This window comes from Falco peregrinus, chromosome 4 (genome assembly GCF_023634155.1).
Source record: "Falco peregrinus isolate bFalPer1 chromosome 4, bFalPer1.pri, whole genome shotgun sequence".
Lineage (NCBI taxonomy): Eukaryota > Metazoa > Chordata > Aves > Falconiformes > Falconidae > Falco > Falco peregrinus.
Window position 1 is genome coordinate 122433724 of NC_073724.1, and position 20321 is coordinate 122454044.

The 20321-nt window shown below is 49.7% G+C and overlaps 1 protein-coding gene across 1 annotated transcript in view; it reads left to right on the forward strand.

The window, feature by feature from the left end:
* CLPB (ClpB family mitochondrial disaggregase) overlaps positions 1 to 20321 on the forward strand; it is a 92355-nt gene that overhangs the window by 35891 nt on the left and 36143 nt on the right. Inside the window, exon 5 of the mRNA XM_013305133.3 lies at positions 1599 to 1727. Within this exon, the coding sequence (XP_013160587.2) occupies positions 1599 to 1727 (129 nt within the window). The remainder of the gene's footprint in view (positions 1 to 1598; positions 1728 to 20321) is intronic.

The window sequence follows — 20321 nt, forward strand, 5'->3', positions numbered from 1 at the left end:
GGGGAGGGGTGCTTGGCAGGAGGGGTGATGCCTGTCTGTGCCATCTTAGAGGCAGCCCGTGCCTGTGGTCCAGGTCTGCTAGCCACGGTGCATCGCCTGTGTGCCAGCTGGGTTCGCGTGGGACTCTGGCACTTCTCCAGCTCGTGTGTGTACGCTGCAGAAAGGGGACAGGTCTAGCGAGAGCTGGGCTTGGAGCTGGAGCGGTGCAGCCTCTCCCACAGAGAGTCTTTGCTTCTGTACATCAGTTGGATTTAATGCATTCCTTGATCTTCCAGCTTTGCAGTCCAAACTCTTGAGTTTGCATCTGATCTAGAAGATTTAGTCTTTAGTGTCTGTCTCAGCACAGTCCTTCTCCTGTCCTCCTGGGAATGCCTTGGCCCAGCTTTGCTCTGACCTGCAAGCACCAGTCGTTGGGCTTTCCCTTTTGCCAGGTATCTGTGCATGTTGGCATTCAGCAGAACAGAGCTCAAGGGAGGAAAAAAATTACAATTAATCAGCTTTAGAAAACATTGTTTTCTGTTCAAAGAAGCATCATGGTCTCTGGGTCTGATTTCACAAAACCTGCCAGGTCTCGGTGTAATTGCATTTGCTCAGGGGATTTCAGGCTTTCTAGTCAGCTGTGAAATGCGTTATTATGAATTATTCCCATCCCGGTAGCATTGAGGAATACACCTCGGGGAGCACACTGTACCAGTGGCTAAGGAAACACAGGATAAAAACTCCAGGCCCCAAGGACCAGCCAGTTTCAACATAAAACTGAAGATAGCAGGAGCAGAGATGCTCAGCATCATGATCTGCAGCACTTGAGCCCACGTTACTTTTCAGTTAACAAAGGAAGTGTTTTTAGAAAAGTTCCTGCTTTAAAATGGCTACTTCTTGACACTTCTGGGCAGCGCCAGGTAGAGGAGGCAGCTCCTGGTGGAGACAGGCCCAGGAGCAACCGGAGTGGAGTGGTAGGGGAAGCATAGCATGACTCTGAGGAGATGCCCTGGCCATTGCCAGCTGACTACTGTCCCCAGCATCTGTAGTGCTGTTGTCCCTCAGCCTCTCTGGCTCTTTTCCCTTGGTTATGGCTCATAGGTTTTGGCATTCTGTGCTTCCAGCCTGAAGTAGGTGCAGACTGCTGGGACCGCATTCTGGCTGGAGGGGGAAGCTGGTGTGGAGGAAGCATTGAATGCTTGTTCTCTGGCCCTTCTGGACTGTAAAAGGCAAAAATAAAAGGCAGAAGTCTCTGTGTTGCTTGCTTGCGTTGGATCCTGTTTTCACTTTGAAGGTGCAAATAGGCTGTGGTTGGAACAAGGCTGAGAGGTCTTCTTCTGCTGGGCTTTCCCCAAGCACCTCCTTCCCTGTCTGGGTGCTATGAAGGTGGGCCCTAGGATTTGTGGAAACCGTGTTGTCTTCATCTCTGCTGCTGCTTAGTGGAGCGGGGACAATAGCCACCAGAACCCTCCACTGGGGTCCTGATGGTATCCTGGAAAAGGTCCTTAGGCCCTTGGCAGGCTTCCAGGCCGGTGGTGGTGGTCTGTGCTGCTGGTGCGCCTTCAGACAAGCAGCTCTTTGTCTCAGTGAGCTGAGCTTTCATTCTTTTTCCCCTGCAGTCCTTGTAACCCGGGAGGATGACTTCAACAACCGCTTGAACATCCGAGCCAATTTCAAGGGCTGCACAGCTCTACACTATGCGGTACTGGCTGATGACTACCTGACTGTCAAACTGCTGCTGGATGGAGGTGAGTTCCATAGCTCCACCCGACTCGGGCCAGGAGCACTTTTTCTGAGTAGGCCTGTCCCACAGAGCTGTCAAGCTTGCACAAGGGCCACACTCTTTCATTGTCAGGATTAGACGTGATTTACTGTTTGCTTTAATCTCTTTAATTTTTAGTTTCTGTGTTCCCATTGATCTCCAGTGGTTTTTCTCAGGTACTTCTGGTGGCTGTTCTCATCTTAATCATTGACTTCCCTTTCCTCCTGCAGTTCAGTGAGGGTGCATCCACTGGTGTCTCTGTTCAGTATTTTGAACATTTCCCTTTCGCAATTTGCACTCCACTCCTCAATCATATCCCTTACGTACCTGTGTGGCACAGAATCAAAGAGCCCTCACTTTACTGATAATGGATCTGCTCTGCATAGGTACTGGATAGGGACCACTACCCACATGAAATGGTTTAGGCTGGGGTACTGTTGGTACCCTGGTGATGCAGCTCTTGTCAGAATTGGTAGAAATTAGCTTGTGCAGTAATTTGGCCTCCTGGTCAAACCACAGACCCCTTCTTCTCCTGGATCCTGCTTCACTGTCATCTCTTATGTACTCAATGGCTCTAGAGTACAGATCCATAGAGATATGTACAGTTGGACCAAATGATCTTATGAGACTTTTCCAACCTGAACAATTCTAGGATAATAAATGAGATGGAAATTCATAGGATTATAGCATAGTTCAGGTTGGAAGAGACTTCAGAAGGTCTCTAGTCCAACGTTCTGCTCAAAGCAGGGTGAGCTGTGAGGTCAGACCAGGTTACTCAGGGCTTTAGCCAGCTGGGGCCTGAAAACGTCCAGGGATGGACACTGCCCAACCTCTCTGGTGACCTGTCGCAATGCTTGACCGTCTTCATGGGGAAAAAGCTCATTGGCACTAGTGGAGGAGAGGAAGAAGATGCATTTAGCTAACAGAATAGAGATGTGCTACCATGACAACAGTTTTTTATATTTACCCTCCTGCTGATCTTTAGCAGGATGACATTTGCGTCTGTGTTATGCTGTTATCCAGAACCGGAGTCTGCTGAATGTGTATCTACATCTGCGTGGTGCCGTTAAATTAGCTGCATCTGCCTGTGATACAAATTGCTCTGCAGACTGCAGAGCTAGTCGGTAGAGTTCTGCTTCCCTCCAGGTTTGCGTCCTTTGTCCCTAGCATTCCTCTTACAACAATTTCAACTCCTCTCCTCCTGCAAGGTCACCTGGGGCACCTTTGAATGAGCAAGAAACAGCGATGTTGTGCCTGCTTTGAAGTGTGTGCTTGCCAGCAGCCTTCTGCCAAATGCAGTATACAGCAGCTGAACGCTGTCAGCCCGTCCCTGTGGTGCAGAGACTCTCTAGCGTCTGTCTAGCCAGATGCTGATATTTTTGCAAAAATTTTTGGAATATCATTGTCTTCGTGGTGTGGGCATCACAGGAGTTGAGGAGTTAATTCTAGGGAAGCAGGCAGGCAGATAACTGTATGATGGACTCACGCAAGGCTCATTCCTTGAGAAAGTAACTAAAAGGATAATGGAAAGTAGCATCCGTGAAGGCTAACCATCCCCAGAAGGGATGAAGAAAAATAATTGTAGGAACATTGAACCTTGATACTCATCTCTACCGTATGCTTGTTATCTTTTACAAATAGAAAAATAAGAGTGAAAGGTTGAGATTCAATACCCCTGAATTCCACAGGTAACTCTGGCTCAGGGTTTCTCTGGGAGCCTGCGGGATACCAGAACCCTATCTCTTGGCCATAAATTAACCCCCCAAAAAAGGAGCCACTGAAAGAAAACCTATTGCAAATGTATTTAGCCAAGATTCCTATGGGTTGCTTGCAGAGAAGGGAGCGAAAAAGCAGACAGCTGCTCTGTGGGCTGTAGGAGTATGTGCGTGTGGTGACTGGGAAGTCCTCAGATGAAAATATTGGCCCTTGTGTGGTCCAGCGCATTTGTCTGACGTGACAGACTACTCCATGTTTGGTAGATACATAGACGCTGCCTGAACACTGAACCTGGCAGTTTCTCAGTGCATCTGACTCGCTACATGTCTGCTGCACCGTCCAACAGCACGCGTTCAGCGGTTGCTTGTCCCAGGGTGCTGGTAGTCAGAGGAAACTGCTTCAACAGGACCTCTGAGATCCCACAGCTGTGGGCAGGGATGCCTGTGGGAAGAGCGGAGTGAGCTTCACTCTCTTGAGTGATGAGTTGTGAATGCACAGGGCAGGCTTTGCTGGCGAGCACAATGGGCTCTGTGATGTTACAGAGAGTGGCAACGTGGTCAAAGTGGTGGCATGGAAAAGTCCTTGTCACAGCATTGTTGTGAACAGATTTGAACAGAGTGAGCCTGGGATGGTGTGAATCTTAACAGCAGTGTTTTATCTCTAAAAACACCTAAAATACAGGTGTGGACTAGCCATGAGGGCAGAGGCATGGTCTGCTGTGAAGATGGTACACAGGCACACTCCACAGCAGTGTTAGGGATCATGGAATCACAGAATCATGGAATGGTTCGGGTTGGAAGGGACCTTCAAGACCAGCCAGTCCCACCCCCCGCCAGGGGCAGGGCCCCCTCCCCGCAGCCCAGGCTGCTCCCAGCCCCGTCCAGCCTGGCCTTGAGCCCTGCCAGGGATGGGGCACCCACAGCTGCTCTGGGCAGCCTGTGTGTTGCACAGTGTATGTATGTTGGTCACAGTGGTCGTGAGAGAAGGCGACAGCAGAGCTGCCAGCAAGAGGCTGAGAGCTCTTTTTCTGTCTGTTGAGTTTGGGCTGGCAGTCGCCCTCCTACCCTCTGGGGAAAAACTGGAATAACGTTTTTTAGAAAGGTACCTCATTAGTTTTTCTGCCTTTGAAAATCTCCTTACAAGACACGTGTATTATTAGCTGATTGAAAGTACCAAGGCAGCTGCTCGGTTATTCTAAGTACAGGTAAAATGTGGGTGCAAATAAGTGAAGTCAGCACTAAAGAATTTCACTATACTGAATAAATAATTGCAAGTGGCAAGTCCAGCTCATTTCTACAGCTGTCTCCTGCTCAGCTATCTGAGAGCTTGTTAGAATACAGGACTCTGTTAATAGAGAGGACTGTTCTTTTTGTTCAAATGCTGTTTCTGTATCAGTACGGGAGCCACTGCTGTCTTTGTGAATGACCACTTCGGCTGCTTGATGCTCATAGAGAGTTCTTTGTTCACAGCAAAGTGTTGCAGCCTGGAAGAACTCACTCGAATCTCAGGAAAAAAAGCATATAACAATCTGTAGGACTCTTGTTTGTTTGAGTACAACGGAAGGGATTGTGTACCAAATCAAAGTGAAAATTCTGAATTTATCCAACCATAACACTGAAACGTGGCAATTGCTCATTGCTGATCTCTTCGTAGTCCAGCCCGATGGAAATCCTTGTGGATACAGATTCAGAAGAGTCTGCACTAAGAATGCATTTCCAAGTGAAAACTGTAATCTTGCAGAGATACAGGCATGTCTCAGTGCTTAGACCCTGGGAACATTGGTCCACCAACACGAATCTCCACTCGGCGCATGATGTGAAAGGTCCTGCTGGAGTCCTTGCAGGATCCTGAGGTTGAGTTTGCAGTGCTCTTCAGATTAATCTGTATTTGCCAGCCCATCTGCAACATCCAGTTACTCTTTGCCGTCATAGTTACGATGAAAATTAATGATGATTTACTTGCTAAATCAAATACGTCTCCCCTTTTTGTCAGGTGCATTCTTCTGAGCTGGTAGCGTTACAGCAGACCCTTCCATTCCTTTTCAGTGAGTTTTGCACTCTGGAGTTCGATTTCATGATTGGTGCCTGACATGAGGTTTTCATCGCATTGACTGGGGTGTTCCCCTCCTCCTGGTTCTGTGTGATAATAAAGCGTCATCCTTGTTAGTATAATCTGCAATGAATACATGGCTGAAGGTCTCAAGTGGAGATCGAACACCTTTCAGAGCGTGCCTGCCCCGGGCCCTTTGTGAGGATAATTTCCCCATGCTGTCTGCCATTGACATCCGCGCATAGGATGTCTCCTGTTTGCTGACATGGAACAGGCTCCCCTCGCTCCCTCCCTTACACTTCCCTACACCTGCCTTTTTACTAACTGTCCATTTACTCTCCCTAACACTTCCTTCTCTTGGTGCCCTGCCCTCAGGGCCAAAGCCATTAATTGCCAAGGCCCCTCTCTGCTAAAACAACTACCCCGTTGTGTGGCGCTGGTTTTTTTTTTTAAGGGAAGCCCCTATGCACTTGCCCCTCACCCCACATCCCTGGCCTTTTGTGGCCCATTCAGTGACTCGCTTGACCCCTCCAGGACCTTATCGCCTTGTGGTCAGCATGTGTGTGCCCAGCAGACCGCGAGACGAAGTCGCTGCTCTGTTGTCCTTTTGGGCAGTTGTTGGTGACATTTCACAGTCTCCTGACCTGAGCTGACACCATAAATATCGGTGTTTATGGGAAGGAGTGGGTGGGAGCTCGCATCCACAGCATGCACCAGTTGCTACTGCAGGCGCGATCGATTCAGAGGGCTTTGTGTTTGGCTTGGAGGAAAGAAGGCAGCGTCTCCAGCTCGCTGACGGTGGAAGCCTCTTCGTTTCAGAGGGAGCTTTTGTTATGTCAGTATTTAAATCTGCCATATGAAATAGCCAGTGTTAAAAGGTTCAGCTTTCTGCAAGGTTAGCCTTACCACAGAGCTCAGCCACCTTCTAGCACCCTTCTAAGTCTGATTCTGCTCCAGAACCTGTCACTGAAATGCAGGTAGCCAGAGGAGCCCAGACAGGCGCTGATCCGTGGGGGACCGGGGCTGGAGGCCAGCATCTGGAAGCACACTGCGTATATTCCAGCCCTCCATCCTCCTCTTAGCTCCGGACACTTACCAATAGTCAAACTGAACCTCCCGGATGGCTCATGTTGCTACCAACCCTCGTGGCCTCCAGCAAAGTTTCTGCAGGAGACTTGGGAGGGGGCTTGAGTTCAGGACTGGCTTAAATTCAAAGCCTGGTCCTTCTAGCCATGTGGATGCAGCAGTCTCAAGCCCGCAGCAGGTGGATTCAGGATGATGATGAAGGCAGCAAAGACACAACCAGCAGCACTTATGTTCCCATGCGCAGGGACCTGTCCATTCTCATGCTGTCAGTGAGAGGGGTAATGGTGTGTTTTGCAGTGGAATGAGTTGTGATTCATTTTGTTTAATTTCTTGGGACATGCTTCTGTTACTGTTTTGGAGGGATTATATTTTTTTACTCCCATGTGACAAATACACAGCAGGGTTTTAGGTCCAAAGAATACCTGCAGGCTTTGGAATCGAGCAGCAGGTACCTGTTATTACTTTATTGGGCTAACGTGGGGAGAAGAGTTTAGGTTTGAAATACGTGGGGCTCAGAAGTGGGGCTGTGAAGAAGGGCAGGCCCTGGTCAGGGGAACTGAGCAATAGGAGGCTTGAAGAAGCTTAGAAACCAGAAGAGCCTGGAGAGAGAGATTCACCAGAAATTGTCTCTGTGCATCTCTGAGTGGCCCCACCTTTATTAAACCACATGCACAATCTGCTTGCCTTCGCTGTAAAGGCCCTTTGCAGCCTGTCCCAGCCCCGTGCATCATGCTGTGTTTTGCTATTGAAAGATCACACCGCTGACAGCCAGGACGCCAGCCACCACCACCTTGTGAACAGACTGTTGAACAAACGTCTTCACTTGGAAGGAGCTCACCTGGACGCCACAAAGACGCTGTTCTTTCTCCCGTAGTGCTCTCTCCGGTGCTCAGTTGTCTGCAGGAGACATTGCAAGTTGTTTGCTGATGCCTCTTCTGTTGCTCAACAGTGTTTCCTTGGCAGTGTGTGGTCCTCTGACTGTATCCAGCCGCTGTCTCATGCTTTATGATCTTTGAGGAGTGGTATCTTTGCCCCTGACTAAAGTATTTAGGTCCAAAGATACTCTGTAATAGTTAGGAGGGACAAAGAGGAAGCTGAGGGGAGAGTTGTGTTTCCTCATCAGGGCGCCAGGGCACAGTAGAATCCATGAAATCGCTGAAGTTGGCAGGGACCACTGGAGACCATCTCGTCCAACCCCCTGCTCAAAGTAGGGTCACCTGGAGCAGGTTTCCAGGACTGTGGTTGGGGTTTGAATATCTCCATGGATGGAGATTCCACAGCCTCTCCGGGCAGCCTCTTCCAGTGCTCAGTATCTGTTACAGTAAAGGTTTTTCTTATGTTTTGAATTAAATTCCCTGTGTTTCAGCTTGCACCCGTTGCCTCCTGTCCTGTAGCTGGGCGTCACTAGAAATAGCCTGGCTCATCTTCTTCACCCCCTCCCATCATGTGTTTATACACTTGGATAAGATCCCTGTGAGCCTTCCCTTCTCCAGGCTAAAGAATCCCAGCTCTCTCAGCCTCTCCTTGTATGAGAGGCACTAGTCCCTTCATTGTTTTCTTGGCCCTTTGCTGGACCTACTCCAGTAAGTCCATGTCTTCCTTGACCTGGGGAGTGCAGAACTGCACACCAGATGTGTCTCACCAGTGCTGAGCAGAGGAGAAGGATCCCCTCCTTCAACTTGCTGCAACACTCCTCCTAATGCAGGCCAGGACACCATTGGCCTTCTTTGTGGCAAGAGCACATTGTTGGGTCATGGTGGACTTGGTGCTCACCAGGATGTTCTCTGCCAAGCTGCTTTCCAGCTAGGTGGCCCCAGCCTGTGCTTCTTCCTCCCCAGGGGCAGGACTTTGCATTTGTTGGACTTGCTGAACTTCAAGAGGTTATTATCAACTCATGTCTCCAGCCCACCAAGGTCCCTCTGGATGGCAGCACAACCTTCTGGCCTATCAGCCATTCCTCCCAGTTCTGTATCTCCTACAAACTGGCTGAGGGTGGGCTCCGCCCATCATCAGGGTCATTAATGAAGCTGTTCAGCAGCTGTACCCGACAAGTGACAGGCCTACAGCTGCACTTTCTGCTGCTTCTCATGACCATTGAGCCAGTTTTCAATCCCACTTCATTGTCCACTGTGGGGATGTTATGGGAGATGATGCTGAAAGTCTTACTAAAGTCAAGATAAACAACATCCACTGCTTTCCTCTTCATAAATCCATGCTGGCTACTCGCAGTCACCTTCTTGTCCTTCGTATGCTCACAGAATCACAGAATCAGCATGGCTGGGGTGGGAAGGCACCCCTGGAGACCACCCAGCCCAACCCCCTGCTAAACCAGGTTCACCCGGAGCAGGTTGCACAGAGCCACGTCCAGGCGGGTTTGAATGTCTCCAGAGCAGGAGACCCCACAGCCTCTCTGGGCAGGCTGTCCCGGTGTCCCGTCACCCTCAGGGGAACGATGTTCTTCCTCACATTCAGATGGAAGTTCCCGTCTTGCACTTTGTGCCCGTTGCCCCTTGTCCTGTCGCTGGGCACCGCTGAAAAGAGCCTGGCCCCGTCCTCGTGGCACCCACCCTTGAGATATTTGTGGGCATTGGTGAGGTCCCCTCTCAGTCTTCTCCTGTCCAGGCTGAACAGCCCCAGCTCCCTCAGCCTTTCCTCATCAGGGAGATGCTCCAGCCCCTCATCATCTTTGTAGCTGCTGCTGGCTCCTCCCCAGTCATTCCCTGTCTCCCTTGAGCTGGGGAGCCCAGACCTGGACACAGCACTGCAGACATGGTCTCACCAGGGCACAGTAGATGGGGAGGATCACCTCTGCTAGGAAGGGGTTTGAGGATGAGTTTCTCCATCACCTTCCCAGGAATCAAGGTGAGGCTGACCACTCTGGAGTTCTCCTGATCCTCCTTCTTGTCCTTCTTGAAGATAGCCATGACATTGTCTTTCTTCCCACCCCCAGGGGCTTCTCCCCATTACCATGATCATCAAGAGCGGCCTCACAATGACATTTCTGAGGTCCTTTAGCGCTAGTGGATACTTGCTTAAATTTCCTTAACCTGATGTGGCTTTGAGCAACCTGGTCTAGTGGAAGATGTCCCTGCCCATGGCAGGGGGATTGGAACAAGATGATCTTGAAGGTGCCTTCCAACCCAAACCTTTCTGTGATTCTATTATTCTATGATCCTCCTCCGCCAAAGGTCAGTCTTTCTTGCTCCAGACATTCCCAACGGAGCCCACACCCCTGCAAGCTGGGGAGCCCCATGGGCAGAGGAGATCCCGCGTCCTCTCCTGTGCCCTGGGTGAGGCTCAGCAAGGCTGAGGCAGAGGGGGGACAGCCTGGGGAAACCTCATGGGCTTCAAACCTTGGGACAGCACTGCTGCTGAGGGATTTGCCCTGCAGGGGGGTATCCCTCCTCCTGGCACGGACACTGTTAACCTTTCGCAGCCTTGTGCTATGAAGAGTTGTCATGGCTGTGGTACCCCTCTAATAAATTAAATTCTAATAAATTAAAGCACAAAAGAAAATGCTGCAGAGAACCATCTTGTTCTTGGGCTAGAGCTTATGAAAAGCAAAATCAGAATATTGTGACTGCTTCCCCCCATACACACCCGAGAAACCTGGGCACAGAAAGAAGTGTAGAGGCAAGGTTTCCCTGGCACTTAACAGCTCAGCTGTCATTTTTCTTGGATGTTGAATTGCTTTTCCAAGGTGTTTCTTGTGCGTGTGTCCGTGTGGCGAGGGGTTGGCTGAACCATCAGCTGCTGTTGTGTGAAAATGTACTACTTTGCTGATGCACGTAGGTAGGTGGTCTCTTCCATTTCATATCTTTGCTTAAAAGCAGAGCAGTTCCCTCCTTCAAGCCTGTAGCCTGGACCTCCCCTCTCTATCCCCATCGCAGGGACAGGCACATCTCCTCCTGCCAAACCTGAGCAGCCTCGTTACGCGTTTCATTCTCCCCAGCACTCTCCTAATCATTCAGCAGATGGACTTGATTACCTCAAAGGTCTTTTCCAAACTAAATAATGCTATGATTGACCAACTTGCTTCCTACTTCCCATCTTCAGAAAACCCCTTTGCTTCCAGCTCCTCCTAGAGCCAGTGTGTGGGCTGCCCAGGCTGCTCCTGCATGGGAAACGCCTGCTCCAAAACACCGTTTGCCTCCTTCTTCCTGCACGGGACCCTCAGTGTGACTCCAGAACTGATCCTTTTTCTCATACCAGTGCTAACAGCCTCTTGGACTGGGATAGATGGTCTTGGGAGGTGCAAAGGGGCTAATTGAGCTCACCTAGCATGTAGCTGGGAGTGGAGCTCAGGTCTTGACTCCAGCCATGTCTCACTGGAGCAGCCTCACTGGCCTGCCACCTTGGGAGACTCAAGCACGTGTGCCTAGGTCTCGTGCTCAAGTCTGTCTTGTAAAACGTGAGTGATCAAGTCAGCTCAGTGCACATATCTCTAATTAAAAGTGAGAGAGAGAGAGGAAGGAAAGAACATACATTTATGAAAACATTTTAGCTGAAGCTGCAATAACGCAGACTTCTGAACTCAATTTGCCAGTAAATTTAGCACAGTACATTTGTTGGTAATGCTCCATGCTCCCCTATTTGGTACAGTATAATTGCAGATATTGTGAATAGGATGAATGATGGGTAAATGAATTACAGAGCCAGCATTACAAGGGATGCTCTTTTGACATCAGAAAGTGAAAGTGCTTGTGATACAAAGCACAAATAGAGGCTGGGCAGAGGATGGATGGAGAGCAGCCTTGCCAAGAAGGGCTTGGGGGTGCTGGGGGATGAGAGACTCAGCATGACCCGGCAATGTGCGCTCGCAGCCCAGAAAGCCACCCGTGCCCTGGGCTGCATCCCCAGCAGCGGGGCCAGCAGGGCGAGGGAGGGGGCTCTGCCCCTCTGCTCCCCTCTGCTGAGACCCCCCACAGCGCTGCGTCCAGCTCGGGGGTCCTCAGCATCAGAGGGACATAGACCTGTTGGAGCGGGCCCGTCGGAGGCCACGGAGCTGGTCAGAGGGCTGGAGCCCCTCTGCTGTGGGGACAGGCTGGGAGAGCTGGGGCTGTGCAGCCTGGGGAGGAGAAGGCTGCGGGGAGACCTTAGAGCAGCTGCCAGTGCCTGGAGGGGCCGACAGGAAAGCTGGGGAGGGGCTTTGGGCAAGGGCAGGGAGTGGTGGGACAGGGGGGAATGGCTTGAAGCTGAGAGAGGGGAGATGTAGGTTGGACATGAGGCAGAAACCCTTCCCCGTGAGGGCGGCAAGGCGCTGGCCCAGGCTGCCCAGAGCAGCTGTGGGTGCCCCATCCCTGGCAGGGCTCAAGGCCAGGCTGGACGGGGCTGGGAGCAGCCTGGGCTGGGGGGAGGGGGCCCTGCCCCTGGCGGGGGGTGGGACTGGCTGGTCTTGAAGGTCCCTTCCAACCCGAACCATTCCATGATTCTCAGGAAAAATCAGGTTGTAAGTATACCTGGCTTTCTTGTGTTTGAATTCTGTATAATGTGTCTTGGAGTGTTTTCAGTTTCATCCCAGATGGCAAGGGCTCCGTTCTTATAGGGAGAGAGGGTGAAGGACATCACTGGACAACTGTGTCTCCCAGATCCCCAGGAGCCAGCAAGTGGTGACAAAGAGGAGATACCTTGGGCCTGATCACATCCTGAGAAGGTGATGTTTCACTGCACTCAGTGGAGTTAGCAGTGTAAGCAAGAGCAAAATTGGGAAAACTACAGGAGGAACTGAGGAAGTCAAGGTGCCGTAGGCCTGCTAGGTTGATGGTCTTGGAACAGGATGTCTTTTCTAATGGATGGTTCCCCAGAAATTTTCAGCCGTGGTTGAGGTGCCACTGTACAGTGAGTTTAAACCTACTCAATTTTTTTGCCTTCCTTCATTCTCTATTGAGCCCTGGAGATCTATCAGGTTGAAAAGCACTGCCCCGGGGCTCAAGACAGTAGATGGTACATTTGAAAAGTTCCCACATGAGCCAGTTCCTTTCAAAAATCACTTCATTTATTCTAGAGCTACTTTGGCAGCTTTCCCTGCCTCACCCTTGGATCTCTGCTGGCTTTTCCTCAGTGCTTTGTCATCAGCCAGGGCTTTGGAAGGACCAGCAGCGCAGGTATGGCAGTGCCAGCTGATGGGACAGAGCAGCACAGGAGCCAGGAGTCCCTTTGGACCCTGGCACCCACTATAAATGCACAGCATGTCTGCAGGGCACTGGGAGAATGTGTGTGTTTGTCTTGAAAGCCAGTGTTGTTGCAACTCAGTTTGGGGAAATGAAAACCACAGGCTGCTCTGTCCTCACTGGTGTTTTTTTTGCCTGACATTAGCTAGAGTTAGGAACTGTTTGTCTTCTGAAGAACAAGGCTGTAACTCAGTCCTCGTGAGCAAAACCAGGCCAGTGTGAAATAATAACTCTACTGTCCGGAATCCTGCAGGCATGCATGTAAGTGCTTATGCCAGGAGAACATCCCTGCTCCCGCAGAGCCGTGTGCTGGCAGATCGCTCATTGCCCTGACCACAGTGCCGGAGGGAGCATGGCTGAGTCCTCCCCTGAGCTTCTGCCAGCGCCTCAGAGGACACGGAGCCCTCTCGTACCCCCGAAGCACCAGTGGGGTGTCAGGGTCGGTGTTTTTGGGGAGTCACAGGTGTGGTAGCTGCCCCCAGGTGCTCTGTCCTGGAGGTTTGCTCCAGGTCTGGCACCTCCTATAACACATCTATCCCAGGCCAGCTGTGGTGCAAGAGTGCCTGAAATCCTCTCTCCCTCTCCATGCTCATATTTACAAGGGAATGTGATAAATTCAGTATTGATTCCTTCTGTTGCACTGTAAATTTTGCAAAAGATGATTAAATAGTGCAATAGAGTCTGCAAGCACCATGGCTCAATATGTTCTGGGCCAGCGTATCGACCCCCTCCATCCGACAGCAGCAAGTTCTACTCCCATCCGTGCCAGACCAGTAATTAAAATCCTGTGAGACTGGGATTTAGAAACCAATCATATCACAGCACTGAAGTGTCTAACATCCCACCGTGGCGAGAGCAATAAGCGTATAAGTGCAAGCACATTTATGTCCGTGTCGGAGTGCTTAAGAATAGTTTCCCCATAGGGCAGGGGAGCAAATAGATCCCTCTCTTAAGTGTTTCTGGGTACGAAACTCTACAGTGACATAATGTTTGTCATTAATTTAATAGCTCTGCACACGTGTAGATATATAGAGAGATGATTCTTTAGCTTCCCTTCTCATACTGTTACGTTACAAACAAGAATAAGGCAGATTGTGTTCATGCCCAGGCATCGAGTAGGCATAAAACAACTTGCATTACAATAAAGCAAGACTGAAAGGAGCAGGTAGGTCAGCTTATTTTAAAAGATGTGGCAAAGAAAAAAGGTTTTTCTGAGCCCAAAATACAGATTCCAGATTGCCCAAGCCTTTCCATGCTCTGGGCCTTCCTGTGTATTGCTGGAGAAGATTCTATTTGAAAGCAGTATGAATTTAACCACCTGTGCAGGTTGAAAGCAGTTTGAGGTTAAGACTTCACTAATACTCATAACATCTTGAAGGAAGCTTTTTTTCCCTCAGATAATGTTGAGTCTTGTGCAGGGAGTGCAAGAACCTGCAAACCTGGCTCCCCTTCTTCATCCTTGTCGTGAGGTCTGCATCCAAGCGGTACATGCAGTGCTGTGTGTCAGGCACAGAGGACCAGCAGCTACCATGGTGGTCCACAGAGCTGCAGGAGGGAGGCTGCCGTGCCATGCCATGCTGTGCTGCACTGGGGTGCACCAGTAGCAGTAGCCTTGCTCAAAGAAGCAAAGAAGCACTGCTGGAGGGCATGCCCCTCCACTGGAGCTCTCAGAAGGCAAATCCAAAATAACGTATTCATCTTTAACACATTAATTCACGTTTTCTCTTTCTTCTGTTGCAACCTTCCCATTTGGCACACATGTGGACTGTTTTATGCATTCAAAGGGAAATGCAGTCCTCTACTGTTACTTTTCTGGAGGAGACGTTCTAGTAGGGATTCTACCTGTGCACTGGGCATACCTCTGCACAGCTCTTTATTTTCCAGAGTTCTACTGGGGTCACTGAAAGCAAATTTGGTCATTTTGTTGTATTTTGTAATTTTATACTGAGGTGAAAAATCTATGGGCAAGAGTCTACCCATAAAGAAGAACAACAGCCTGTGGCCCAGCACTGAACGGCATAAAAGAGATGAGTAACTGAAGGGCTTGTTCTGAGTTTAAAAGTGTTCTGCAGTTCCTTCCTTGCGGCATGTAATGCTGCATTTTGTGGTGCTGAGAACAACAAAACACCATCAGGACATGACATGTCTGAATAAATAAGTGCTGGGCTGAGTTTCAGGAGATCTGGCATGCTTCTCGGCCCTGCCAGTGGCTCGCTGTTCTAGATGTTCCTCTCTTTCTTCCATCCTTTATCGTGCTCATCTGCAGAGCAAGCTCCTCCAGGCACATCGCTTACTGCTGGTGCCTAACGATGTGGCGATGCGGGACTTGGCACGGCTGGGAGCACAGCGCATCTGACCACATCCCTGCACCTCTTCTGAGAGCAGCCAGGAACAGGGCATAGGAGGAAAACTTGGACAAATGTCTGGTGCTTTCTTCTTTCTGAACTAATTCCTGCTTTGATTCAGTATGAAGTTAATGTGTTCATAGAACTGTTCGCGGCAGCTTGGACACCTTGTGCTCACTTCCCCAGTGAAGGGTGGCTCAGTGCCTGTCACTGCTTGTATGTAATTCAGATTGATTTTTCCATGTGTGCATGGGTTTACGTTTATTATCTGAGTTGGGTTTTGCTTGCCAGCTCATCACTCTTAAATGGCTTTGAATAAATCAGTATTGGTAGTCATCTTTTTCATGTCAGTATTGGCTCTCACTCCAGTCACTCACAGATGGTCTGACCACACAGGCATCAGCAGAAATCCCTTGGACAACTTTCTTCCCCTGTGGACACTGACCTTTAAGTTTTGCTCTCCTTTAAATCCTTTGTTTTCAGTGCTTAACTCATTATTTATCCATGTGGAGCCTTTTTCTTGTAACAGCTTGCTTCTTAGGTGAGGAACTCCAAGGTTCTTGGACATCAAAGGTGCATCTGCACAGAGCAGATCCAGTTGCCACCTGACCAGTGATGGCAGGCACGGCCCCCCAGCTCAGGAAGGCAAGGCCTTCTACCAAAGAAATTGTGCTGACTTTTCCTCTTATGTGTTTTCCCCACGCGTCTGCTGCTGTGTTTCCATGTGTAAGTGTTTTTCACAGATTGGTGTCACATTGGCTGCCTTCCGCTGTTGTCCCGTAGTGGATGTGACAAGCTGTGATTCGTTAGCGCTGGTGGATAATTTGGTATTTGAGCTCCTTCTGAACTCCTCAGTGAAGAGTCTCTGTGCCTGGCAATTTCTTAACAGTAATATTTTAAAACTGTTTCTGTTGATGCTTCAACTGGAGGCAGTTCCTGCGGCGTGTCCCACGTTGGTGCGGGAGGTTTGCTGTGTAAGGGCGGGTGCAGAGCACAGTTAGCCATTCCTCGCATCAGCTTGAGCCCTCCTGCTTCATCTTGATCACCGATGGAAACACGCCTCCTCAGGCTGACTTCCAGCTTCTGATATGGCCAAAAAGAGGTTCTAGTTCTCATTCCTGAAGCAAGGGCTTCTTTTAAATTGTTTTTGAGCTGTGCTTTTTACATTTAACTTGACAGAGCAAATGCTCTGCTCTGTTTTCCTCATCTGGATGCAGCTGCCCAGCTTTGAAGGATGGGGGGTGGTTTATTCTTAAGATCCTAACTTTCCTCATTATAAAGACTCTTTAATAAGTAGCATGAGCTTCTTTAGTTTTTAACATCCATGTTTCTGAAAATTAGCTGCTGCTGGGCTGCCGTTTTATCTCTAGCAAGGTTTTTGCCATTCTCTTTTGGAACCAAGCTCGATTCTCTGTTGGATTTTGCTTGTAATTAAGTTAAGCAGGAGTGTGGTGCTTAGGAGCTGAGATTTTGGAGAAAGTATTTTCCTCTGTCCAGGACTGAAGGCTCGCTCCTTGTCTTGTGAGCTTCCTGACTACTTGCTTCAGGAAGCAGCCCTTAGTCTCTGGTTCTTAGCAATTTATCAATTTGTTAGTAGCGTACTTTTTACCCTTGCAGTCCCTGTGGGTTTTTTTAGTGTGTTATGATGTCCTTCATCTCTCAGAGGTGTGATCCAAGTACTGCATTTTCCCTACTCAGGACATTCCATTCTTTACAAATTCTGTGTTACTGGCTCATACAATCAACTTCCTTACCTTCTTTTCGGTTCCTGTCTTTAATACACAACGTTACTGCTCCACTAGTGGGACTTGCTCCTTCACTGCAATAGAGTTTATATGCTGGCGTTTAGGCATCCTGCTGATACTTTCCTACCTGCTGATATCAGTCTCCTCTCGTGCCTCCACTCCAGCTTGCACGTCCTAGTTCTAGACTTTGCCACTGCCATCTGTCAGGAGGATGCACAGATTTGTTCCCAGGCTGGTTCACAAGGTTTGCAAGCACTGGTTAAGCTGCACCTCCACGAGGACCTCTCCTTGCTGCTTCTTACCTGCCCTTGATCAGCATCTGATCTTCATCTCGGGAGCTCTGGATGTTTCTGGTTTAGAGGATCTCTCCTTTCCATGTAGATTCTTTCTACTCCAGAACATCTAGGTTTTAATTAAGTCTGAACCCTTCCTTCCTATATCACTTTTTCAACAGAGTATTGAGGCACCATATCTCTGCTCAGTCGTCTGTGTGTTAAAATTTATTAAAAACTATGCACAGTCATAGTAATGAGTAGGTGAATACACTGAGAACAAATCCTCAAGAGATGGGTGATTTGCCAGCCTGGTCAGATGGAACAAAATGTATTTTTAATGCCATCAGATGCAAAGTTCTGCAGGTTAGGAGAGGAGAGCAGAGTGGTATCAGGCTAAAAGGAAGTTCTTTCATTTGGGTTCTCATTAAAGTGATGCTTCATTTGGTGGCAGAAGGAAAGGATTCAAGGAACTGTGTAGAAGTAAGTGTTGAAAAACAGTGTGATCTCACCAGATTCAGGCACAACAGTACACTTGGGAATCATTTTCTAAATCTTTTTTGCACCTTGTGGTTAGTGTTTATGGTACCATTGCATTGTACAGTACTACCATTTTTAATGAGGATATTAGAAATCACTAACAAGTGATTCTCGTTGTTCAGTGTGGCATATCTGCAGTTACCTTCTCGGCTACATTTGTAGCTCCCTAAAAGAGGGACTACACGTGTGAGGATGTGGACTTGTGTGGGGGTACGGGGGAAGTCAGAGGCTGGGAGCCTGCAGCTGCTGGCTGTGGTGGGGGCTGACCCACAGCCTCAGCTTCAAGCCCACATCACCAGCCAAGATGGCACGGCCAGGTGTGGCCCAGAAGAACTGTAGAATCACAGAAGGGTTTGGGTTGGAAGGGACCTTCAAGACCAGCCAGGCCCACCCCCCGCCAGGGGCAGGGCCCCCTCCCCCCAGCCCAGGCTGCTCCCAGCCCCGTCCAGCCTGGCCTTGAGCCCTGCCAGGGATGGGGCACCCACAGCTGCTCTGGGCAGCCTGGGCCAGCGCCTCGCCGCCCTCACGGGGAAGGGTTTCTTCCTCATGTCCAACCTAAATCTCCCCTCTCTCAGCTTCAAGCCATTCCCCCCTGTCCCATCACTACAGGCCATATTAAAAAGTCTGTCCCCATCTTTCTTATAAGCTCCCTTTAGGAATTAGTAGGTCTTTGAGCCGTATGTTGCCCTGAAGTATGCTGAGCGTTTACTCCCATGGAGAATAACGCTTTCACTGGAGACACCAAAGGCGGAATTAGCCTCAGTGTATCAGTACACCGAGATGGTTTGATCTCCTATACTCTCATAACCAGGGTGGTTAGCAAATGCCACCAAGTAAAAGAGCCGTAGGGCTGGATGCTAAATCATCAGGGGTGTTGGCCTCAAGTGTGCCGGCGGCTTTTACTTCCACCCGGTACCTTTGAAAATGTTGCTCTTGGTCTTCCCTTGATGAGATGTGAGGATATTCCCTGGGGAGCCTATGTTCTCATGGAAATTCAATCACTTGGGAAGGTACATCGGATATACTAGCAGGGGCAGGTCTTTGGCAAGAGCTAAAGGTCATTGGCCAGCAAGTGGAGCAGTACCCTTTAATGTGTCACTTCTATTTATTGAAATAAATAAATTAAGGCAGGAAAAAGGTGGTAAGATCACAGGCTGGGGTGGCTACTTCCATATGAATGTTGTGTGTTAAAAGCTGCTTGTGAAATATGTGTCTTATTGATTTAAAAACAGGTTTACGTTACTGGAAAAAAAGGGTGATCATGCTAATTCAATCACAGAAGACTCAGGAGGACAAAAGTCTTTTTATATTACTTTAACTAGCCATGTGGAGCAATAATAATGTCATTCCTTGTCAAAGCTGATGGCTGATGACACCATGTAATCCCCAGCAGGTAGTTTGAGCTGCTTCCTCTTGGTGAATCCCAGACTATGGTGGTGTTTGAACAGGGCCATGGAGAGGTGTAGCTGTGGTGGCAAATTGCATTTAGCATGCTGGAGCTGCGTCTTTCGTCCCAGTGCTGGTCTGCTGCTCAGAGCCTCCCTGGTTCAGGGTGGTCGCCGCTCTGTGTGCCCATCTCCAGCATCCTCAGCAGCATACCCACCATGGGCTTGGGGATTTCCAGGCTCTTCTTTTTGGGATTTAGTTTCCTTCTTCAGAAAAATTATGTTTGGGGTTTTTTTCCCCCATGGGAAACTGTGGATTGAGTCCTGTGATCTGCTGCAGAAAGAGGGGTCGTCCCCAAATCCCCACAGCATGCTAGAGCACAGAATGGGCAAGCAGGACTGTGACAGATCGAAGGCAGTGGCTTTGGCAGGAGGGGTGCTCACTTAGCCTGCTGAAAGCGCTTGGGGTGCTCCTTGGTGCAGGGCAGGGTGACGAACCCTGCGTGATGCTGTGGAGAGCAGGGATAGGTGCCCAGGATGTCCGCGATCGGAGCGCTGTCCGTCCCCCTTGCTGTGCTGAGGACAGGCTGGGCCCTGCTGCCAGCACCCATCCCTGCCCGTGCCTGAGTGCACTCGGACCCTTCTGGGGGCAGAGGCTCGAAGCTGGGGCTGAGCCTGGATTTGTGTTGTGGCCAGGCAGCAGATTTGGTCCTGTGGAGGGCTCAGTCCGTGCTGACATGTCAGCGTAGGCTCTGCAGCCCTGCCAGCACTGCAGGCAAGGGTGGGCTAGGCATACTTCTTGCTGGGAAGGGTCTGATGGGGACCTGAATGACTGGAGGGACCTCGAGGAACCCTTGCTGAAATGACTGCGTGATGACTAGACAGCTGCTGTAAGATGTTTGCAAAATCAGTGCCTGGTCCACAACCTTATATCTGAAGGTAGCAGCTCTGCTTCTGGGAGACTGGAGATGGCTTTATGCTGAGGAGAGCAGCTTCCCATGACTTTCCTGACTGAAGCTGTGCTGTCTTCTGCACCGGAGACTCTCCCAAGCGCATGGTTGCCACCAATATCATTTCTTTGGGACAGAAATGATGGAAGACAACCAAATGTTGAACATTTTAGCGTCTTGTCTACCATACTGCCACCAGTTCTGCCTGGCTCTTTTGCAGATAGGACCTTTGGAGTGGCACCAGGACATGGACTCTCATGCTAGTGCATAGCAGCTGTGTCCCCTGTCCCCAGAGCAGCCCCTGGTGAGTGGGCTGCAGAAG